This window comes from Uncinocarpus reesii, genomic scaffold (genome assembly GCF_000003515.1).
Source record: "Uncinocarpus reesii 1704 scaffold_2 genomic scaffold, whole genome shotgun sequence".
Classification (NCBI taxonomy): Eukaryota; Fungi; Ascomycota; class Eurotiomycetes; order Onygenales; family Onygenaceae; genus Uncinocarpus; species Uncinocarpus reesii.
Genome location: NW_003052499.1, coordinates 542,666 through 563,371, shown reverse-complemented (window position 1 = coordinate 563,371; position 20,706 = coordinate 542,666). Strand labels below are relative to the sequence as shown.

Genomic DNA, 20,706 nt, shown 5'->3' with positions numbered 1-20,706 from the left:
GAGTATGTAGATACACGAATAATAAAATTCTCAGCCCAAAATCGAAACCCTCGCTCGACTTTCCGTCCACTTTCGCCCAAAGATGCAATATGAATCAATCGGCAACGGAAGAGTAGCAAAGCCCAAATGTAAAAAGCGAACAGCCCAAAGTTTTTCAAAAAAGAAACAAAGGGGGCTCATGGCCTCTCTGATTCGGAGATCCCCCGTCGTCAGCCTGTTATAATATGCCCTAAAAATATATATGTATGTATGCGTAGAGAGTCGAAAACACGCTCTCCATTTCACGTATTTCTAATAGGTATCCAATGCCCGCTTTTGCCAAAAGATCCTCCTCATATATGTGCGCCCTTTTAGATCCTTCGCTCATGGGGGTATAATGTTGCGCCTGCATGAGTGCTAACTTTCAAAATTCCAACCATTCTCAAATATCATCGTTTGTCGTCCCGTAGGGGCCCTGTCGGAAGCAAGGCGGTTGCTCTTTCTGCTACGGACCTCGCGGGTACATTTGTTCGTGGAAATCCACGTCGTCGCTACTTGGCGTGCTCATGTAAGAGGGCCGGAACATGTTCATGCGGTTCTTATCCTCTTCGATGCTTGATACCGTCGTGGTACTCATTTCGTCAACGCTCGCGGGGCCGGTATTGCCTCGAAGTTTGGCGCTTGATGAAACCCGTCGGTCTTTTCCACGGCCTTTAATTCCTTTGTTGCTATTCTTATATAGAGTTGCAAAGTACTCCCACAGTTCAACGTCATGTGGTGCCAGGCGCTCAACGTCGGTGAGGGTAGAGAATCGCATGGTCAGTTCTCGGAGGGTTTGCGAATGGAATTTGTTTTGATGCGACTAGAGATATTTTAATTGGGCTATTCTAGGGGTTACATGGAACCAAACTAACCTTAAGATTACCTAGTTGCGTGAACTGTTTCCCACAATCATCCAATCTGCAAATGAAAGGCTTCGCTTTCTCATGCGTGATCTTGTGTGCCCGGACATTTCCCCGTTGGGCAAATCTTTTGTTACAGATCTCGCAGGAATATGGCTTTTCTCCCGTATGTCGTCTTTCATGTGTCTGCAAATTCACAGTTAGTATCAAGATATGCTAGTCCGCCAGTGCAGTTTACCTTCAAGTTTCCTAACTGTGAAAATCGTTGGCCACATGCTGGTTCCCTGCAAACCTTTAATCCAGGATTAGCAGGAAACTACGGCAGTGAAATGCAAGCAGAACTTACAAAAGGTTTGTCTCCAGTATGCGCCCTCATGTGAATATCCAGGTGTGTTTTCTGGTAAAAACTTTTCCTACAATGAGGTAGAGTACACTCATATTTCCTTCTTGGCTTTTGTTTCGTCGACAGATTCCGGTCTTGCTGAGGAGCAAAAAGCCCCTGACCCCCAGGCATAGGTGCTGCGTAGGCTGGATGTGACCAGCCTGGTACGCCGTTGGTGAACTGATGTAGAGGGGGGAGTTGTGGTTGGGTAATTTTCGGCTTCGATTGAATCGCCTTCATCAAAGTATCCACTTCTGTTGAGAATTCGATCTCTGATTTTAGGCGGGGTTTCGCGTCGGGCTGATCCTCTGGTTTTGCGGGCAGATTCGGTAATCGGGGTGGCTGCTCGGGCTCGAATTTCGGTGGGTTAGGCTCCATCAACCTGGGTAACCCATTCCTCGCAGGCGCCACGGTCGACAGCGATTGCACCGGTGCGGACTCTGGCAGGCGGTTGTTGTGAGAAGTGATTGCAGGCGCAGACCCATAGAATCCCTGATAGGAGGCATGGCTAGTGTTTAAAATGTGTCCAAAACCGTAAGAAGACGAATGCAATGAGGCCGCGTAGGGGATCGGTTGATTTGAATAGTATGTCATCCCTTGATCTTGTGGTGGTGCCATCATCCGGCGATGCGAAACTCCTGTCAAGTCATGGTTGCCAAAGCCATATGTGACCGGGACTGCTGTTTCCATGTCAAACGTATTCGATATGGAACTGATAGACGGGCCGCAACCGTTTAGACCGCCGTAAGGTAGGAAAAAGGATAAAATAGGATGCTTAAAATATGGCGAGTATATTGAGGATTGCGCGTGGCAGAAGCGAGTCAAAGCTGATCGTGTAACTTGGAGACTTTCTTTTCCTTTTTGCTTTGTTTATGCTTTGCCTTTCTTTTTCCTTTCTTTCTGTCAGTTCCTCGACTCTTGGAGTTCCTCGTTTTGGGTCGAATCTTCGAGGTGGAATGGGTGTTGGAATACCGGATGGTCAACGTGCGACGAAGAAACGACACAACGAGTCAAACAAGCCTCTATTGAATTCCAGTGAGGGAGGAGAGAGCTCAAAGGAAGGTGTTGATGTGGGTGTGGAAAAGGGATATATCAAAAATGAAAAAGGAATATTAGAGATCGGTGCGGCTAGTGAGGACTCTTAGCTGGATGTTTGTTTGTAATTAAGCATAAAGATTGGGTGAATAGAATGGAGAGGAGAATGTACCTTATGTATATGATTCCAAGCGACGGCACAGATCACTTTAATAATGTACAAGAGTTCCCCAAAAATGTCCCGCAGCTTGGGCTAAGCGCAGTGACACCAAACGACTCAAATCCACACCAAATGCTTGGGACAATAGGGTTTGTCTGGGGGGAGAAGCAGGGCCTTTCATGTCGATCATGGGTTGATGAAAGGCAGATTTATTTGGCCCCAAAAGGAGCCAAACTGCTCTGAGGTTAGCTAACGGAGCCATGACAGACAGACTATTGCGGCAACTCAAAGAGAATTTTGTTGGATCAATACAGTTTTGGAACTGGTCTGTGACCCGTGACCAATAAAAGGGACCCGATAAAACTAAACCGCCAGAAATGGAGTGTGGGACACAAAGGAGAATTATGACAATTAGTTATTATTTGAGAAGGGAAGTGAATAGAGCTCGTCTGATGTGATTAGCGAAAATAGACCCTGGTCTGTGAGGGTGGGCTAAAGTTCGAGTTGCGCAGCCCAAACAACCCAATCTTGTTCAAGGCTCGGAAGCCAAAAGGATTGAGAGTAAATGCACCAATGGCATGGGCGCAAGAAGCCACTAGCCCGGAGGGCTCTTGGGCCAACCAGGCTGACATGGGAGGCGTGCATCCAGCGGTAATAAATAATCATAAAGACGACAATTGTCATCTCATGCGGTACAACAGATACGAAGGCACGCACAGAGGGCGGATGTTTGCCCATTCATGCTTCGTAAGTGACTAGGTGTCTCTGTACGGGGGGCCAGCGGAATTGTTATTTTCAGAGGTCTCCGTCCTTTCAATGAAGTGGATTCTGCCAGGGCCCGTGGTCACTGGGCAAAGAAATGGCCCATTTGCTTTCTGGACAGGATAAGATCACAAATAACCATCATGATCGCGGTCCAGAACCTGAACCTGGCTTCTTCAGGTCATGTATTCCGCCTCGAGGATAGTTGAAAGTTTGGGAAATCGTGACAAGTCTCCGTAATTCAACTCCCGCGGATTTGGTTCCCAACCATTGCTTTTTTGCCCTGTCAACGCTTGAGCGTGATTAGCTCGCGCCCGTCGTTCGTTTTCGGTGGTGGGGCCGGGTCCGTTTGACAAGAACTTTCGGTGTGCCTGGCGGAAAAGCTGAACACCACAGCCAGAAAAAGGATTCCTCGGCCACGGCCAGGCGATACAATAGAACTCCTCCGTACTCTTCCAACATCCGGCTCTGAAGCGGACAAGGATAGGTCCCCAAGCGAGGGCGCGACGACGAGAATCCGAGCGTCCGATTTGGGGCCCTGCTCACGGGATGGGGGTTGAGGGATAGTCGCCCGTAGCTTCTCGGTATTGGTCTTAGCCGCAGAATTGAGGCTGGCGATTGGGTGCAGAGGCTGCTGATCTGATCATCAAAGACCTCCAGTGAAATGGCACAGCTGGTGTGGGCAAACCTGGAGAGCACGAGGTACCCGGCCAATCGCGGAAGAGCAGAATGACATCCGGCCTGTGGGATTCAACGCAGCAAGATGGGATTCTGTGCAAGTGTGTGACGAGAGCCCCTGTTAGCCTGCGCTGGGCCCTGCAAGGATGCCGTGACTGACCAAAGACCGGGAACCTAGCCGGGACAGCCCATTCCCTGTGCGGCCAATCTGGGGCAGCTGAGCGCAAAGAGAGTTTTGCGATACATCATCTCGCCAGGACGATCTATCTGTGATCGGATGAGGAAGAGCAGCGTTGTCGAGAGGATCAGGAGCAGAGAGACGATGGAATCAATTCTCACGGTTTGGCCGACGTTGGCTGCCAAGACTCCTGCTGCGGCTCAATCGCCGACTTCACGTCGTCGTCGCCCATCGCCAGCATCAAACCTCCTCGCACCCTGCTTCGTTCCGTCAACTCCGGACTCTGCACTGCATCTCGCTCAATAGTCGACGGTTTGAGCCGTTAGTTGTTCCCACCGGCTAGCGAGTTAGCTCTTCAAGTCTTACAAGGCTCACTATTGTCTTGGAAGCCAATTGCCATGAACCTTGACGTTGAACAGTCTGTGCCTCATTCCCGGCCAGACTCTACGAAAACTCAGAGATGGCCCTGACCTGATCTGACCAGAACTCGACATGGGTCGCATGGAGATTCCCAAAATAGGGAAGGCTCCCAGCCAAAAAAAGTACTAATCCTGATGGGAAAAAGCAAACGTCCTGCTCGCGGGTAGTCTAAGATCCCAGCCAAACAACCAGACTCGTGGGTTCAACACCATTTTCGTATTAATCCCGAAAGAACTGATCTTACTCGCTGGATGCATCCCTGGCGAAATCCTCCCTTCCGATGATAAACTTGAACACCCTCTGCTGCACAGGCCCGGGTGCATCTCACTTGTGCTCGACGAGAATGGTTGATGATATAATCACAGCGGTGCCTCACATTCCCCGAGTGACGATAATCATAATAATAACCGTCGTCCTCAGTCCCTGTTTCTGCCGCGATAAATCAGAACAGGCGTGGGCCCTTGCTGTTTCAGCTTTTCCTATGGTGGCTAGCTTCGTCGTCGGATTTGTGGGAGAATGAAGAATTACAAACGCTTGGTCCGGGATCAGTTCAACAAGAACAGGTCTGACTCCGAAAGTATAAATAACTTAGGGTTTAGTCTCTAACCGGAACATCGTTTCCTGAGTGTGATATTTCATCATCATGGATTGAAGGGGACGCAGATGTTGGACAACAATCATAACAAAAATAGCCATGGACACCGAAATACGCCTTATCATGATACCAGGAAAATCTCATAAGGCAGACCGAAAAGAGAAACTTTTTGGAGATGATTTCAAATCTTCAAGTCAATATCTGGTTAAACGTCGCAAAATAGTTACACAGGGGTGATATGTGCAAGACGGGACGCTTCACCCCTCTGAAGCTAGGGAACCGACTCCAAGTATCGCCGTCTGTGGCCAAATCTCCTGGTTTGAAGCGCCCGCCTCCCTAAGCACGAATGGCATTGTTTCCACGACACTTCAACCAATTAATACCTGGAGATAAAGCGTTCTTTGCCAGAGAATGGTTAAAAGCCCCTCTTCTGTCCTGCTTGAATCTCGCTCCAACTCCCCCGCGAAGTTTAGCCTTAAGAATATTGCCGGCGCGAAATGCGGAAGCGAATCCCTTCTGTGCCTTGAAGAATGGCATGAGCCACTCCTCGAAGTCCCGCGTGACCAAGGCTATTCTTCGCAAAAAGCTTAAAACGCTGGCCATCTTATCGATCTCATCAGTTCTCGTTCGGCCACGACGACGATCCAGAAACAAAAAGCAATCATCCTTTTATCGGCGTAAAATGTCTCGATGACGGCGTGGGCCTCACCAGTGCAGACCAAATCTTTCTGGAGGAAACATTTTCAACGGACAAGATCATCCCTTGGGACGATGAGGCAAGCATCACCTAATATCAAGATTCCTCATCGTCTCGCGGGAGTCCAGGACATTGCCTCCTTCACGAGGCGCTTCTAACCGAGCTGCAGCATGTCGACATCCTTCAGCAAGATTATCGACGTTGCTTGGGCCTCGATGCGCGGGTGGCTGCAGAGCACAATAATCATCTGAGCCAGGCACAAGATTTACAATCTCATCCATTCGCACTTCCAATAAAAAGTCACCGAGATATGTAAGAAATATACGTAATAAGAGAATCCCGGGTCCTCGTTTTCCAGCGAAAGCTGTCGCCGGCAATCAAACACTTTCCGGCATCCTGCTTCACCGACTCAGAATGAATTTAATGATGTCCCCCACTAACTTTCGAGACAAATCAGACAAACTTCTTCGTCCCGGTTGTTATATTCAGGGTTATCTTATATTAAACCTCGTCACCGCTAGATTACCAACATGGCCCATGTCAAAACAACCCGATATCCCAAGCTTTGCAGGAAAACGTGCCATTTCCCCAGTTCCCGGCTCCCTGGACGGTGGGTGCCAATTTTCTTCTTTTCGGTTTTTCCTTGTTGATTTTTGGCCCTTTTTGTGATTTTACTTTTCTTTTGCTTTTTCCCGCTATCTCTCTCTGAACCCATGGCTTTTGCTTTCTGCCTTGCATGATGTCTTCCAGCTCAAGCGTTTCTCCTCCCCATCCTTGCTGGTCGTCCTTCAGTTATTTAAGGGTTCGAGCACAATCTCATCCTGTGTACCCTGGGTATTACGAGCTTCTCAGGGGCCAAGTGGGCTATTGTTTGAGCTTTCAGACTCTTGTGCATATTCTTAGCAACAGGTCGGTTAGCAGAACCCAACCGGGTAATTACCTCCTGGGAACCCCTGGGCTTTCGAACTGATCCCAGTCAGCCAGCAACAGGCCATTACCACGCGGCAGCCATATGCAAGCCAAGGGCAGAGAGGCCTATTTCCAGCTATTTGGGAGGTGAAGCTGATGCTTGCTTCGCTTCATTATTTCTTCACCACCCCACGATTACCTTGAAAACTGAAATCACACTGGCATTGATTGAACTTCGAACCAAGATGCGTTGGTCCTCACTGGAACTCGGAAGCTGAATCGTGCGACGTCGGTATGCGGAACGCACCGCATCAAGCTCCTAGCTTGTCCTACTATACATACAAGGTACACGGACATTATTTCCTATGTTAAAGCGAACGAGGTCGTGCATTGTTCGCTCCGCGCCAGGTACGACGAGCCAATAATCGGGGCATGGCAAGCGCCTGTCCGATTATTTCACGAAATCTCATTTTCATTCCAAATCTTTGTACTTTCGTCGTCATCATCCAATTATTGCCTAGAAGAACCGCTTACCGAGTACTCCCACAAGTTAACTGTATCGAGCTCCTATGGCCACGGCATTGGACGACTTGCGCGTCAATGAGCCAAATAATCGCAAAGTATCACAACGAAAGGATATTGAAGATTGAGAACCATGAAAGCCAGACGGGGAAAATTTTGCTCATTAGCATTCACTGAGGGCCTCGCTTGCCCTGCCTTTCGCTCTCATTGTTACACCAACCTTTCCTCGGGAGACTTGGCCTGGTCATGTCGGCTACTATTAGCTATTTCGTGCTGTCGTCATTCATACCTTGAGAAACAAAATATGAGGCTAAGGGAGCAATGACAAATGTCATGAATACTGTGAAACTAACGGGTTCTCAAGCGGCACGGTCGACAGTCTCAATGTTGTTTCTGAACGGACTATGTCCCAAATCGGATAAAGATTAAGACGAGAAACATTTTAGCTTTGACAAATGTATCCCACAGCTGTGAGGTCGCATTTTACTAGTGAGCTGTGTCTTCACCAGGTCCCTAGTAAATTGGGATGAATACCGAGCTCAGCCAGTTTATCCCACGGCACTTGTACAACGACAGGCGAAAAGGTTGCGTCTATCGGCTGACCTTTTCACATACATCCCTAATACGAGTCATGGGAACAAGTCAGCTTTATATCGTCAGTCCAAGCGGTTGCTATCGATGGCGAAGAACCGTTTTATTATCCGTGATCCGGTGAGTCACAGGTTTGAGTTTGAATTCCCAGCACGTCTCTGCGTCCCGGCGAAGGAGAGAAGACAGAATCGCCATGAGTCGCTGTGCTCCGTATCTATAATGTGCAGTACATAACGTGTATACGTCAGCCGCCCAACCAGGACCACGTACCATCTCAACTCCCGCCGATTCCATGCACCTACAATTAAAATATTAAGATAGCTGATGCGGATCATAGAGATTGGATTTCCCCTTGGAATTTCAGCGACGTTTACAGCACAGTCGCTTCTGATACTTCGCCAGGCAGTCTCGCAGTTTGTAAAACAGAACTATCCCCGCAAGCACACTAGGAGCGCACGCGAGGCCCTTCCATGAACAGGTCGGATGAAAATTTCCAGGCCCTCCTTGTCGACTCCTCGACGAGACTGAGCCATACTAATTTCCAAGAAGTAGCGTATACACGTGCGGCTTTTTGAAACATCCTTCGTTAAGGGTCCCGGAAACCGAATCGACATCAGGTGATTGTAAAGTGACTGCTGCAAAGAACCATTCAAGAAAGGAGAATAGAAGAACGGGTCCAGTAACGACTGGGAGCGACCAATAATGCTCGGGACAGCGATTTCTCTCCAATCCAGCCGCAATGATCATTGAGCCTTCCTCGTGAAAAACTAGTTCCTAGATCTTACTCTTATCAAGATCCTAAAACGGAGCCCACAGGGGGTGAAGTAATGGGTTTAGCTAACATCTCTCAGGAGCCATATCAGAATCAAAAGTCATTCAACTCGACAAGCACAAACGCTAGGCTTGCACAGAACAATTTATCTGGGAAGAATTATACCCGGTTGAATATCATCTTCTAGCAGATTAAGACTTCTCCGCACCATTGCCGCACATCGATTTGACAGTCCATGTATTGCGTCTCGTATCATCGCAATACGATCGTTCAAGTATTTCCGATTATAGTCCTCAATTTCCGTCATGTAGTCGTCATAAAACTCGTCCCAGTGATCCTCCAGATATCGCAGCTCTGGGATTCTTCGCCCAATGAGCTCATACTATTTCTTAATCAGCTTTCGGGCACGCTGGGTTCTGTTTTTGATATCCGGCATTTGATGATATCGGAAGACCGCCAATACCTATTTTGTATTTTCCGTCAGTTTACCTTCTTTTTTTCTTACGTTGGGTATGTCAAGCATTGACACTCGATCATCGGAGAATGGAAGGTGTTTACCTTTCGCAAACTTCGCAGAAGTCTGAAAGCTGCATCAAAGTCGCCCTCGACGAGTCGACTAAGCTGCACCCGCCACCTACCATCGCCGCACGAATTTTGAAGTCCAAACACCGTCATTTTAGCAGTATTGATATCCCGTTCGGCCAGGACAATGGTCTCGCGGTTGGTATTGGATCCGTATGCCTCCCATACACGTTCGGCAGGGGATCTGAAATTTGAACTAAATCTGGTCACCGGCTTCAGGTCAAAATGCAGTGTGTTTCCATTAAAATAAAGAGTCCTCAGTATCACTGAATCAACGGGAGGCGCTCGCGTCGCTCGAGCTCCTGTTCTATTTCCTCGGAGCCACCCCCTGTTTGCTGCCTCGATAAATCGGACATGCAAAGAAAGCTGGGATAGATAAGCTCGTCGTCGTATCAACTTGCGAGCAAGGATCTCACCGGTATGAGATGCTCTGATTCCGCTTCCTTGGGTACGATGAACTGGGAGTTATGATAGTCCACCGGGTCGCTGATGACGCTGGTGAAGCGGCAATGGAGATTTCCTAGCCGGTGGTAGCGGAAGAGCTGGTATTCCCAATGGCGTTCGCTCGAGAACAAGCTCCCTCGGCTTGGATAGGGCCGTGAAGCGGTTGAGAATTCGGGCATATTTAGCAAATTGACGTTGTAATGGCGGCGGTTCTTTAATCGCACGGTCTCCTTCAGGCGCTCAAAAGCGGGTTCACGGCTTCCAATTGAGAAAGGTTAGCAGGAACGCAGACATGATATCAAAATAACATAAGAACTAGTCTAATTTTAACGTCAGGGCTAGGGGCTCTAACCTTGGAACAGCACAGTTTCTTGTACTGCACTAGCAATAGTTGTAAGCATTATGAATAGCAAAAGCCGGTCAAGACTTACGCCTTTGAACCCAAACCAATTGTCAACAGTCGAAGCCCACCGAGGGCTTGTAGATCCATACCCAAAATTCGTAGGAAGCACTATGTTTGCACGTCGGCTGCGGGCCAATTAGCCGCGAATTCCATATCAATAAAATGCAAGCTAGCTCACCAGAGTAATGGCATGCCATATCGCTCAATCATGTTGGTTCTGTATGGGCCAAACCGTGATTTGTTTCCAGTGCTACTCGATCGGGGGCTCATCCACACAGTACCGAGCAACAAAATCACAGGCGAAAGGAAGCTGGCGACTGGAACGAGTTATATACACCATCGGTTGACCAGTTTGCCTATGTCGAGATGCGACATCCTTCGAGGTATGTTCTTCTTTCGTCGGCTAGAATCGATGTTTTGTCGAGTCAAACTCTATGGAGATGGAAGCACATCATCACAAAGTAATTCGAAAACGAATCTCAGGCACCGACAAACAAAACAAAGCATTCTTTGCGCATTGAGACCTGTTTTGGGGTATTCCTCATCAGTATCTAGGGCTGTCCGGTTTGGAGCCGTCGCTCTTTTATTCAAGCAGGTATAATGGACCTTTCACGGCTGTGAATTCCATGGGTTTTACCGCATTATTCCGGATGCGTAGCCCTCTCCAGGCCTAGCATTGATCCAAAACATCGGCCAAGTTATTGTTTTGTAGGCTGAAAGCATCCCCTCCCCGAAGTAAAGCAAGCCTCAAAATAAATCGAAGTGGTATTCGCTTTGTGAGTGATATGGAACAGTTGTTCTAGTTCTTCTGGTCTTTGCGATGACTTTCCAACATCATGAACCATTGTGGGTGAAGGTAAAGCGATAGCTAAAGCCGTTGCGGGATAAGCAACATCTTCAGAATAATGGTTCAAGCGAATTGGTATAAACTAGGCTTAGTGCTCCATTGGTGTTACCCAGGGTATCCACGAGCACCACAGTGTCCATGTAGAATCGTCCACGACAGGGAATTATAACAATATCCACGCCAAATTCAACTGAGTATCAATATGCAATACTGTCAGACACCTGAAGATAGCAAACGGGAGCAAAATTTGGAAGGCTCATGGACCTGAGAACGCACAGCATGCTCTAGGCCTCGACGGAGTTTGGGATGGTAGGACTGGGAGCAATGCATTAGAATAGAAGTCCGGGCTGCAACAGGTCACCTTTGCCCCATTCTTGTAGGTATGCAAGATGGGATACTAATAAATGGGGTTGTTGACCGGCAGGGACGGAATGTAGGTGTATAATCATGGATGATTCAAGGATGAAAGAGGCTGAGGTTCATTTGAGGTCGAAGATCCAACTCCGGCCACAAACCATCCACGAGAACCTGGGGTTTCGGCTATTATTCTGCCTACTCCTCACACTGGAACATTTTTCCTCTCTGCTTGGAAATCATCGTCAAGGGTAGTTAATCGAGGCGAGTTGCTTTGTGCCTCTACAATCACAAATCCAGGGTGGCCCATTGATTCCTCATCCTGCGCCCTCCCTCGTGCATCATTACGCACATGATATGCACCCAACCACCCTATAGTGCGGATTCCAATACCGCAGGCCAACGCCAAATACCATGACGGGGAAGAGCCAGAGTCCAGCCCCTCTCCGAGAGATGGCGCAGCGGTGACAATTATTGGTTTGATGCGCTCATGTTCCGTGGATGCAGCTTTGTCCTACGGAGCACAAAGCGGCTAGCTAGTTCATTTGAAAACTCCTCGATTTAAAAACTTGATCGGCTGTGGCATGTACCACATGCAACCTATGCAGTTAGGATACAATTCATTCGACGGTTTGCTGGGAATTCCGGTCCCTGGTTTGGGTGATCCTAATGATGGCCTATTTTGGCGCGTCTCCAAGTCGACATCATCACAAGCAAAGGGGAGAAGCAACTTGTATCCAATTTTCATGTCATGGGGGAAGTTCTGTATGCTATACGCCTCCAGCCGCTCCTGATTCGGCCTCAGCGTCCCGCTGGGCCAAAAAATAGCCTTCTCTCGCGATGTTTCTCACGGTATACGAATTTTTAAGGAGCGGGTGAGGATAAATTAAGAAGCACATCCCCTTTCTTAATTGCCTTGCAAGGATAGCACCAAGAGCAAGCCTTCTGTTTCATAGCTTGCTATACAACGACTCTTCACCTTGTTGCATACCCCCTAGCCCTACAACCAACGCAAGTTTGAATACTGATCAGCATATTGCAATCCTGATCCCCAGTGAAGCTGTCGAGAAGCGTTCCTCCATCTGGTCAAGCTTCTTCTGGGTAGAAGAAACTCCAGCTCCCATCTCGCCACTATAGCCTTTGCTCGGCGGATATTTTATTGCAGCCTTAAAGCTTTTCTTCATTATCATTATGGAAAACATACCTATCAGAAAACCTTGTCTTTCCATGTGACCTATACTTAGGAAATTTCCGTGACTCGGATGATGGATGACAATGGCGGAATGTATGTCAGAGGTTCTGCATATATATTGAGTCAGTCAGCCAAAGTTATTTTCAATTCTGTGATATGTTCGTCGTCCCGAAGACTTCTAGCGAAGATGGCGCGGAGATTCTACGCCTGGAAACACAATTTTGATACAGGAAGCTCAAGGGGCCACAAGAGGGGGGATATACTACAATGGCCCTGCTTAAAAGACTAAGTACGGGCCAGAGACTGAACTGAAGACTTGAACTGATGTGAGTTCTCCTTAACGTTTCACTGTTAATGGGTACTAATCTATTATAGGGCTGTTAAATACGGTGTTTTATGGAAGCCAACGTTCACTGAAATGGCGACAACCCAGGGGAACTGAGCGGGTGACCGAACGATCTATGAAAAAAAAGGGCGAATGAAAATGCTCCTTATATCTTTCACGAGTCAGCCCGTCGGTGTCAGAACGGCCCGGATTATGTGAATTCAGATGAATATCTGATGTGGTTGCTCTACGATCCTAGAGGCTTCACTTCTTCGTCGAGATCGCTGCTTTTTCCAAGAGATGCATCTTGGGAATTAACCTTTCTCAGCTTCGGTGTAAATATGCGTACAATTTGATTCACTGGTGCATGGTCTCACTTCGCGTTCGCGGGTATGGAACAATGGGCCCGTCCACGGTGGCTTCGTGTTAATTAACTAGGCGGCAAGTTGCAGAACCCATGCAAGTCATTCCACCAGCATCGAATATCTCATCTGGCAAATGTACCCCTTTTTGAGCATACTGTCATTGAAATGATCCTGCTGTCGCTGTTTCGATTTTGGTCAGTATGATAGAGGTTTTGTCAGAATTTGAAGGAACCAGTTGAAGTCTCAGCAGCCATGCAGCCCCCTTCCAGGGTCTACGGCTCTGATTAGGCAACCATGCACATTGGATCTATTTTCTTACTCAATTGGTTGATCCGTCCTGGCTCCTTGGAGGATGTGCTGGCACAGGCAAAAATGGAGGGGTAATCGGCTCGCGGCCATCAATTGGTGATAAATCCCCAATCCCCTCCAGATACTTTCCTGTAGTGATCCAAAGCCGACGGCCAAATTGTCCTGAAACAACGAATCCATTTTTTGCGTAAGGAGTTTGTATCCTGTCTACAAACTTCACCTGACATAATGCTGATTTGCTCTTTCTTAGAGACGTGAAGAAAAATGGCCTCCCAAAACCACAAATCCTTATCTGAAGATATCAATGTCGAACTGCGGGCGAAGCTCAAGGAGCAGGAGCAGCTCGAAAAACAAGCCCTTGAACTTGAAAAATTTATAGGGGGCCTCCAACACCGGGCTGCTGAGTTGCAGCTGCTTTCCTCCAGTGCCCAAAAATCGCGCGGACTGCGAGACCGTGAAGAGACGATATCTCCTGAGGAGGAGATAAAGAAGAACCAGCTGGAATTGAGGGAGATCAGAGGGAAGATACATGTTTTGGAGCAAGCTATCCAGCTACTGTCCGATAAAGCCTAAAGCATACAAACGAGATGGTAACGTCCCAATTTATCGCCGCCGTTTGACGATGATGCAGCAGACAAAGACACTGACACCCACCAGCGAGCAGGGTAGCCAACGACGGAATAGGCCAACGATCCTTTCAAGATTGGGTTTCCTCCATACTTGATGTATAGCAGCAACCTCTTTCCCTTTGGCTGGGTCAAGCGTAGGGGGTTTAAGCGGGTCTAATCCTTCCAGTGCTAATTCCTTCTCAAAATCCTCAAGGTTAGACAGCACTCTCTGCAATTCTTCCTCTTGTTTCTTCCGCAGTTTAAAGAAGCTCTCCACTCTTTTGTCACTGTCTTCTCCATAGTACATGTTGTCCAACAAATTCCAGTAGACATTCCCAAAATAACATGGTTTTAAAAGTGCGTAGGCAATGAAAAAGGTATCTGACATGAGATGCTTGCTCCAAAGTTTGACCAGAGGAAGAATAAACTTCAGCTTTTTATCTGGATTATAATGTTTGTCCTCCCACTCTCTCGCGGCTCGCTGGAATTGGGAAACATATACTGTAAAAGCAAAGTCATAGGGCTTTTTAGTGGCAGCTGGGAGCTCCTGGCCTGTAATCCAGGATGGCGGGACAAACATTTGTGGTGGAACTGTGTGACTCCATTCCCAATCAATGATTGAGATGATGTTCAAATCAGCATCCACAAAGACATTAGGTGGTCGAAGATCCCCATGCATGAGGATGAATGGCCCATGGTTGTCCTTTGGGTCTACCCATTCCATCACAATACCCTGAGATGCAAATATGCCATATAGGTAGTTCCGTGCATCCTCCTTGTTGAAAACACTATCCTTCCCATGGTAAAAATCATTGAAAATCAATTTTAAGACAGCATAGACATAATCAATGGTGGAATTGTAGGTTTGATGAGCAGGGATAATCTCAGAGCTTTTCATCCCACTGAGCTCCTGATCATTCAGCTCAATGGTGAGCGGGCGGTTATGCTGAAAAACCCAGTTGTCATTGCTGTCTAGTGTGAGAGCACCAACATGATCAAACTGCTGGTGATAGAGTTGAATATAGACATCAGCAAGCTGATCAAACAGATGTGACTTCAACTCATCAGGAAGACATGGCACATCAATTCCATGAAGAGTCTTGCCTGCGATGTACTCCAAGGCCATAAAGGGAAGATTAAGAATGTTATCTCTGTTGATGGAATATTTGAAAAGATGTGGGATCGGGATAGTGGTTTTCTCAGCAATGTACCTATGTAGCAAGGCAGTATGTTAGAACTCGACTACAAAGCAGGAACATCTCATTTTTCTTACTTCATTGTTGCAATCTCGCCACGCATCTTTTCCTCAGGAAAAGCAAGACGCGGTAGTAGGGGGATTCGGATCATCCATCGTTCAGCACTTTGAGTTGACTCAACATCGGAAATCTGGTCCTCTGAGTCTGTAAAAACAACCGGAAAACAGATATTATAGCTCCCTTTCTGTGGATCTGAGAAGACATGGCATGGCTTCTTTTCAGGGTGTAAGGAGGAGGCTAATTTGCAGACCAAAGATGGCTCGATCGAGTTGATGAACTTCTTGACTTCTTTGTCAAGTAGATGACGGGTGAGCTGGTCCATACCAGCAGAAAGAAATCAATTTGCTCTTGAGAACCGCGGGTGGTGGGCAGAGCTATGCCAAAATCACTGATGACGGGAACTTTCCAGTGTTTTCTGCGCAGAGACATGGGACAGCTCATCTCGACGGCTGCCTGTTGGTCGTTCGTTGCGGAGGGCTTACGGCGCTAGGACCAAATCAGGCAAGGTGGATGATCGTCGGACAACAACATCACCATCCAAAATCTATTATGGCATCCTACGGAGTACTCCGTACAGCTATGCTACTATATGACCTCTGAGTAGGCTGGATGCGTTTCAGCCACCTGGCATCACCTGATAGCAACTGCTCTCGAGTACTGCTCATAGAGCGTCGCTAGTTATGAGTTGGCGCGGACTCTCCTGAACATGAACTTGCTATATATGCAATACTTTTTTGTTTCTTCAATCATGGCCCTGCGTCTCAAACCTGCCTTCAAAGACATGGAATCCGGTAGCGAGATGTCGAATACATTTCTGGAATATGGTTGCATGTGCAGGCAGGTACAATCACAATGTCTGCTGTTCAGGATTACTGGTCTCAATCTTACAGATACAATGAACGTCGACGCTTGACTGAATGGTATCTAAAATTTGATATCAATGAACTTAGGAAAGCCACAGCAAAGGCGACTGACAGACCTGTTTCTGATATTTAAAATGCTTGCAAACTTGCTGAAGGAGGTTTCAACCGTGTTTTACCAAACGTGGCTCATCCATACTTGCCTGATTTCCATACCCAGCAACATTTCTACAACGAGTTGAAGTGGCGAGGTTGCTATATTGACCTTCCTTTGTCACCATGGGATTCCTGTGCCTCGTGTTTTGGTTATTTAACTGATGCTAACCCCGTCGGCACTGTGTATATTCTGATGGAAAAGCTACCTGGAAGACCCAAAGGCGAAACTTGGTTTGATCTTTCTGAAAAAAAAACAGACTCAAATCTCTTTTTTAGATTGTGAAGCTGGAACACAAGCTCTTCGCAATTGATCTACCAGCCAGCGGCAGTATATACTATGCCCATGATCTACCCCGTGGCACTCCTAATATTTCAATCCTGGGTTCTGAAGATGGATTTTGTATAGGGCCCTATGCAAGTCTTCAATGGTGGATAGATGGTCGTGCAAGTCTAAATATAGACTGTGGCCCTCTTAGCTTACCTATGACAGGTTTTTGTCAATTTTCAACAATTATAGACGATGGCCCGCGACTGGTCCTTCCGGTCCCTGCTGAAAAAGAACTGGCCTGGATTCGCGTGTATGGGCGGCTTCGTTTCCCCTTCGAACATGCCTACAGGGAAACTTTCAACTACATGAAGCAAGACCCTAAGGAACACGTTAATACTCTTCGGCCTCGGGCGGAAACCACAACCCCCGTCTCTCTTCATGCATAAACAGCCAGAAAGTGAAAATGCACCTACGGAATAGGCAGAAGCCCAACTTTTCGGAGCAAGCAGACTGGGCGGTTGCAAGGATTATCTCGCTTACATCCAGCGAATCTGGGGTCCAAACGGGTCGCCGTTCGCGGGTTATGCATACATCGACTTGGGCACCCATAAACCCGGCGGTCGCCTTGTTGCAGGCTGTCAAGGTTTCAGTCAAACTTCTCGGCATATCGTGGAGGGTTCTCTTTTTCTAGTAGCGCCCATAACTCAATTTCCCTTTCATGTTAACGATGTACACTAGATACGCCCCGATGCCGATGAGTGGCCACCACGAATGTGGTCTTGTCGCCAAAGCATTCAGCTCGTCCAACTCGCGCTTTCTGCGGAGCAGCTCATGAATTCTGGCCATCTTCGCATCTACTTCTTTCTGTATCTGGGCTTTGTAGCCTTCTTCGCCCCCCATCTCCAACCACTTTAACCTTTCGGCTTCTTCTTCTGGTAACAGTGGCGCTCCCAAGGTTAAACGAGGCTCAATCCCTAGTTCTTGTCTCTCCTTTTCAAAGCGTGCTAGTTCGACTACCTTTTGTTTCACGATCTCAAGTTCGGGTTGTCGGATTTTCAACTTAAAGAAAGCTTCCACTCTTCCAACAAGATCTTGACCATAGTAAGAACGGTCTAGAGCCTTACTGTAGACATTCCCAAAGTAATGAGGCTTCAAGAGTCCATATGCGACCGATCGGTTGACCTCATCATCCGCGTGCTTGCTCCATATTTTAGACATTGGGAGTTCTAGTCGCGGAAGTCGCTTCGGATTGTGACATTTGTCTAGGCGTTCATATAAGGAGGTAGTGAAGTCCAGAGCCGCCGCTGTATAATGGGCGGACAACGAAGCGTTACCGAGTTCTAGTACTTCATGATTTGTGAGCCAGTAAGGCGGGACCGCAAACATTTGGATTGGTACAGTATGGCTCCACTCCCAGTCTAGAATTGATGTGATGTTGAAGTTGTCATCAATGAAAATATTAGGCGGGCGAAGATCTCCATGCATCAAAATGAAAGGGCCATGATTATACTCTGATCTAACCCATTCCATTGCAATGCCCTGACCTGCCCAGATTCCATACCGATAGGCCCGAGCATCACCTTCATTCATGATTGAATCTGGGCCTCGGTAGTAGTCATTGTAGATAATCCTGAAAATTAGGTAAACATAGTCAATTGTAGAGGTAAATGTCTGTTGAGGAGGTAGAAAGCGAGAGCAGAAATCAAGCCCAGCTACTTCTTGCTCATTGATATCAACAGATATAGGGCGGTTATGAGCAAAGACCCAGTTATCATTCTCATCAAGAGTCAGAGCTCCAATGCGATCAAATTGTTGGTGGTGAAGTTGAATGTAAACATCAGCAAGTTGGCTGTATAAATGTTCTCTTGTACTCCTCTCAAGATTCTGGATCTCAATGCCAGCCAATGACTTGCCCTCCACATAGCCCATTAGCATGAATGGAAGGCCGAGGATGTTGTCGCTGTTTATAGAGTAGCCATATAGACAAGGGATGGGGATAGTGGTCTTCTCTGCGATATATCTATTCGCTGTTAGGCCTGTATTCCCAATAGACTATCTACTTGGAAAAATAACCACCTACTTCATGGTTGCAACCTCGCTGCGCATTTTCTCTTCTGGAAATGCCAGTCGAGGAAGAAGAGGAATCCTGACCATCCATTTCTCGCCTTCCATACTCTTCGGGTCCTGATTGAATATCACAGGAAAACAGACATTGAAGCTACCTTTCTTCCAGACTGAGAGTATCCGGCACGGGGTTTTGCTTGGATGGAAGGATGAGGCTAGCTCACAGACCTTTTTAGGGTCAATTGAGGCTATGAGCTCCTCCGCAGCCCGATCGACTCTGTGCTTGGTTATCTGATCCATGATTGCAGGACCAAGGAAGATTAAGCAGTTCTAAAGATTATGAAGTTGTGGGGGAAGACGTCCGTGATGAAAATAAGAGACAGTGGTAACTTGTGCCTTGCCAGCCTCCTTTGTTCCATTCAGGGGTTGAGACCGTCCGCGTCACGTGAAACTCTAGACTCGGCTGGATTCTGTTTACTTTTTGCCTGTTTGGGGATTGAACGACAGACTCGCGATATTCCTGGGAACAGCGGGCTTACCAGGACAAAATGGTCAAACGCGAGGCGATGTTGCTGGAGGCTTTATGTCGTATTAATTAGTTGTCCCTACGTCTGTCTTCTTCCCGAAGCGTGGAGAGAGTAACTAGTTAACTAACTAGTTAAGTAATAGATGGCGCCGCCATCACCCTCTCTCCCTCCGGCGGCCTTGTCTATCTATGAACTTGCTCGCCTGAACTGCCGCGAACGGCTTCTCGTCCCTCCAATCCAGTGGACTGGGCGCCATGTTGAGTTGCTTCAGTGCTCTTTCGAGGAGCCCTGTCCAGCGCCCGAATCAGAAAAGTCTGGCTTTCCCGTCACAGGATATCAGCATGCCAAAACCCTTTTCACTTTTAGTGGCCCTGGCTGGCGGGAGGGGACGATAGAAGATATACTTGCTGAACCTGAGTGCCCTCTGAAAAGCCGGTGGGTTCCTACCCCTTGGGTCATCCAGGCCTTTAATTCACATGGTGTTGTAGGAGCGGCCTTAAGTTTTACTTCAATCAACGTCTTATCAGCACTTTGCCTTGCCTTACCTTCCACCTCCGAGGCGACAACCCGGTTTGCGGACCTGTTGTTGCTTATATCGACCGTGTTCGTATTGAGAAACTGCGCATGGACTACGCCTGGGGTCGTCAACCCAGGCGATCCAGTTCTCCCTCCAGAGCTCTCTGCAAGCTCACGGCTAGGAGACTTAGACCTCCTGTGCCCCATCATGACCCATACATAGTGGCGATGCTGATAGCAGTAGCAGCCAACCAACGCAATGCTCTGCTACAGAAGCATTTGGAAGCCTGTCTTGATCCATCTTTCACTTTCTTGGTATGTTTCTGAGCCTGAATAATTTCTATTTTTTGTTCTAACTTAAGGTATGTTAGGCCAAAGTACTATTAACTGATGGCAATGATAAGGAAAACATCCACCTCTTTAGCGCGGACATCGCCTCCTCCTTTCTTGATAAGCTTGATTATCCCAGCCTTCCACCGCCGCCGTCTGTGGCGCCAACCATTGTGATCAGGCATACGCTTGTCCCATATAGACCCCTCAAAACTTTTCGCAAGCGCCTTTTACTATTGCTGCTGCCTACTCTGCGAGATTACGACTGAAGCTGTTGTGCCGCCACCGACCAAACTTTGCGAGATATCCCATGCTCAGGCCATAAGGACAATAGAGAATGAAGGGGATCTGTTCTAGCAAGTAATAACTAGTATTGGACCCCCCGCATCCTCCTACGTATACCTCCCAAACGGAGAATGCGGCCGGGCTTCGAAGATTTCTGACCAGTTATGCATAATCACATCGGTCTTCCATGGTATTTGCAGCCAAGGCCTTTCTTTCCGCTGATAGGTACCGCCCGTGGGTGCACATTATACCCCGTACGCGGACAATATATAGAGCATCTGTCATCCGCGGCAAGAAAATTCCTACCCCCATAGCCCAGATTCCAAGCCAGAAATACCCTCACGCTTCCCAACCCCTAATAATCGAGCAATCCCGTTTTTTTCAAACCCCCGATCCCCTGGAACGGTATCACAAATGGATCGGCTAGCAAATT

At 47.7% G+C, this 20,706-nt stretch overlaps 7 protein-coding genes across 7 annotated transcripts; 1 reads left to right on the top strand and 6 right to left on the bottom strand.

The window, feature by feature from the left end:
• Positions 1 to 484: 484 nt before the first annotated feature.
• On the bottom strand, positions 485 to 1,953 carry UREG_03153 (uncharacterized protein; the record flags this gene model as incomplete). Its single annotated transcript, XM_002543590.1, has 3 exons — positions 485 to 841; positions 894 to 1,067; positions 1,228 to 1,953. 3 exons carry the CDS (start codon positions 1,951 to 1,953, stop codon positions 485 to 487), a joined length of 1,257 nt encoding a protein of 418 aa, XP_002543636.1.
• A 3,484-nt stretch (positions 1,954 to 5,437) lies between these two features.
• Positions 5,438 to 5,946, top strand: UREG_03152 (uncharacterized protein; the record flags this gene model as incomplete). The annotated part of the gene is made up of 2 exons (XM_002543589.1): positions 5,438 to 5,710; positions 5,890 to 5,946. The coding sequence occupies 2 exons, from the start codon at positions 5,438 to 5,440 to the stop codon at positions 5,944 to 5,946; spliced, it is 330 nt and encodes a 109-aa protein (XP_002543635.1).
• Positions 5,947 to 6,305: 359 nt separating this feature from the next.
• On the bottom strand, positions 6,306 to 6,503 carry UREG_03151 (uncharacterized protein; the record flags this gene model as incomplete). Its single annotated transcript, XM_002543588.1, has 1 exon — positions 6,306 to 6,503. The coding sequence occupies one exon, from the start codon at positions 6,501 to 6,503 to the stop codon at positions 6,306 to 6,308; it is 198 nt and encodes a 65-aa protein (XP_002543634.1).
• Positions 6,504 to 8,344: 1,841 nt separating this feature from the next.
• UREG_03150 (uncharacterized protein) lies at positions 8,345 to 10,221 on the bottom strand (the record flags this gene model as incomplete). The annotated part of the gene is made up of 8 exons (XM_002543587.1): positions 8,345 to 8,577; positions 8,748 to 8,964; positions 9,088 to 9,140; positions 9,221 to 9,530; positions 9,581 to 9,866; positions 9,961 to 9,989; positions 10,040 to 10,136; positions 10,190 to 10,221. 8 exons carry the CDS (start codon positions 10,219 to 10,221, stop codon positions 8,345 to 8,347), a joined length of 1,257 nt encoding a protein of 418 aa, XP_002543633.1.
• Positions 10,222 to 11,417: 1,196 nt separating this feature from the next.
• Positions 11,418 to 12,111, bottom strand: UREG_03149 (uncharacterized protein; the record flags this gene model as incomplete). Its single annotated transcript, XM_002543586.1, has 2 exons — positions 11,418 to 11,726; positions 11,989 to 12,111. The coding sequence occupies 2 exons, from the start codon at positions 12,109 to 12,111 to the stop codon at positions 11,418 to 11,420; spliced, it is 432 nt and encodes a 143-aa protein (XP_002543632.1).
• A 1,895-nt stretch (positions 12,112 to 14,006) lies between these two features.
• On the bottom strand, positions 14,007 to 15,589 carry UREG_03148 (uncharacterized protein; the record flags this gene model as incomplete). Its single annotated transcript, XM_002543585.1, has 2 exons — positions 14,007 to 15,222; positions 15,285 to 15,589. 2 exons carry the CDS (start codon positions 15,587 to 15,589, stop codon positions 14,007 to 14,009), a joined length of 1,521 nt encoding a protein of 506 aa, XP_002543631.1.
• Positions 15,590 to 17,238: 1,649 nt separating this feature from the next.
• UREG_03147 (uncharacterized protein) lies at positions 17,239 to 18,915 on the bottom strand (the record flags this gene model as incomplete). The annotated part of the gene is made up of 2 exons (XM_002543584.1): positions 17,239 to 18,571; positions 18,632 to 18,915. The coding sequence occupies 2 exons, from the start codon at positions 18,913 to 18,915 to the stop codon at positions 17,239 to 17,241; spliced, it is 1,617 nt and encodes a 538-aa protein (XP_002543630.1).
• Between the last annotated feature and the right edge of the window lie 1,791 nt (positions 18,916 to 20,706).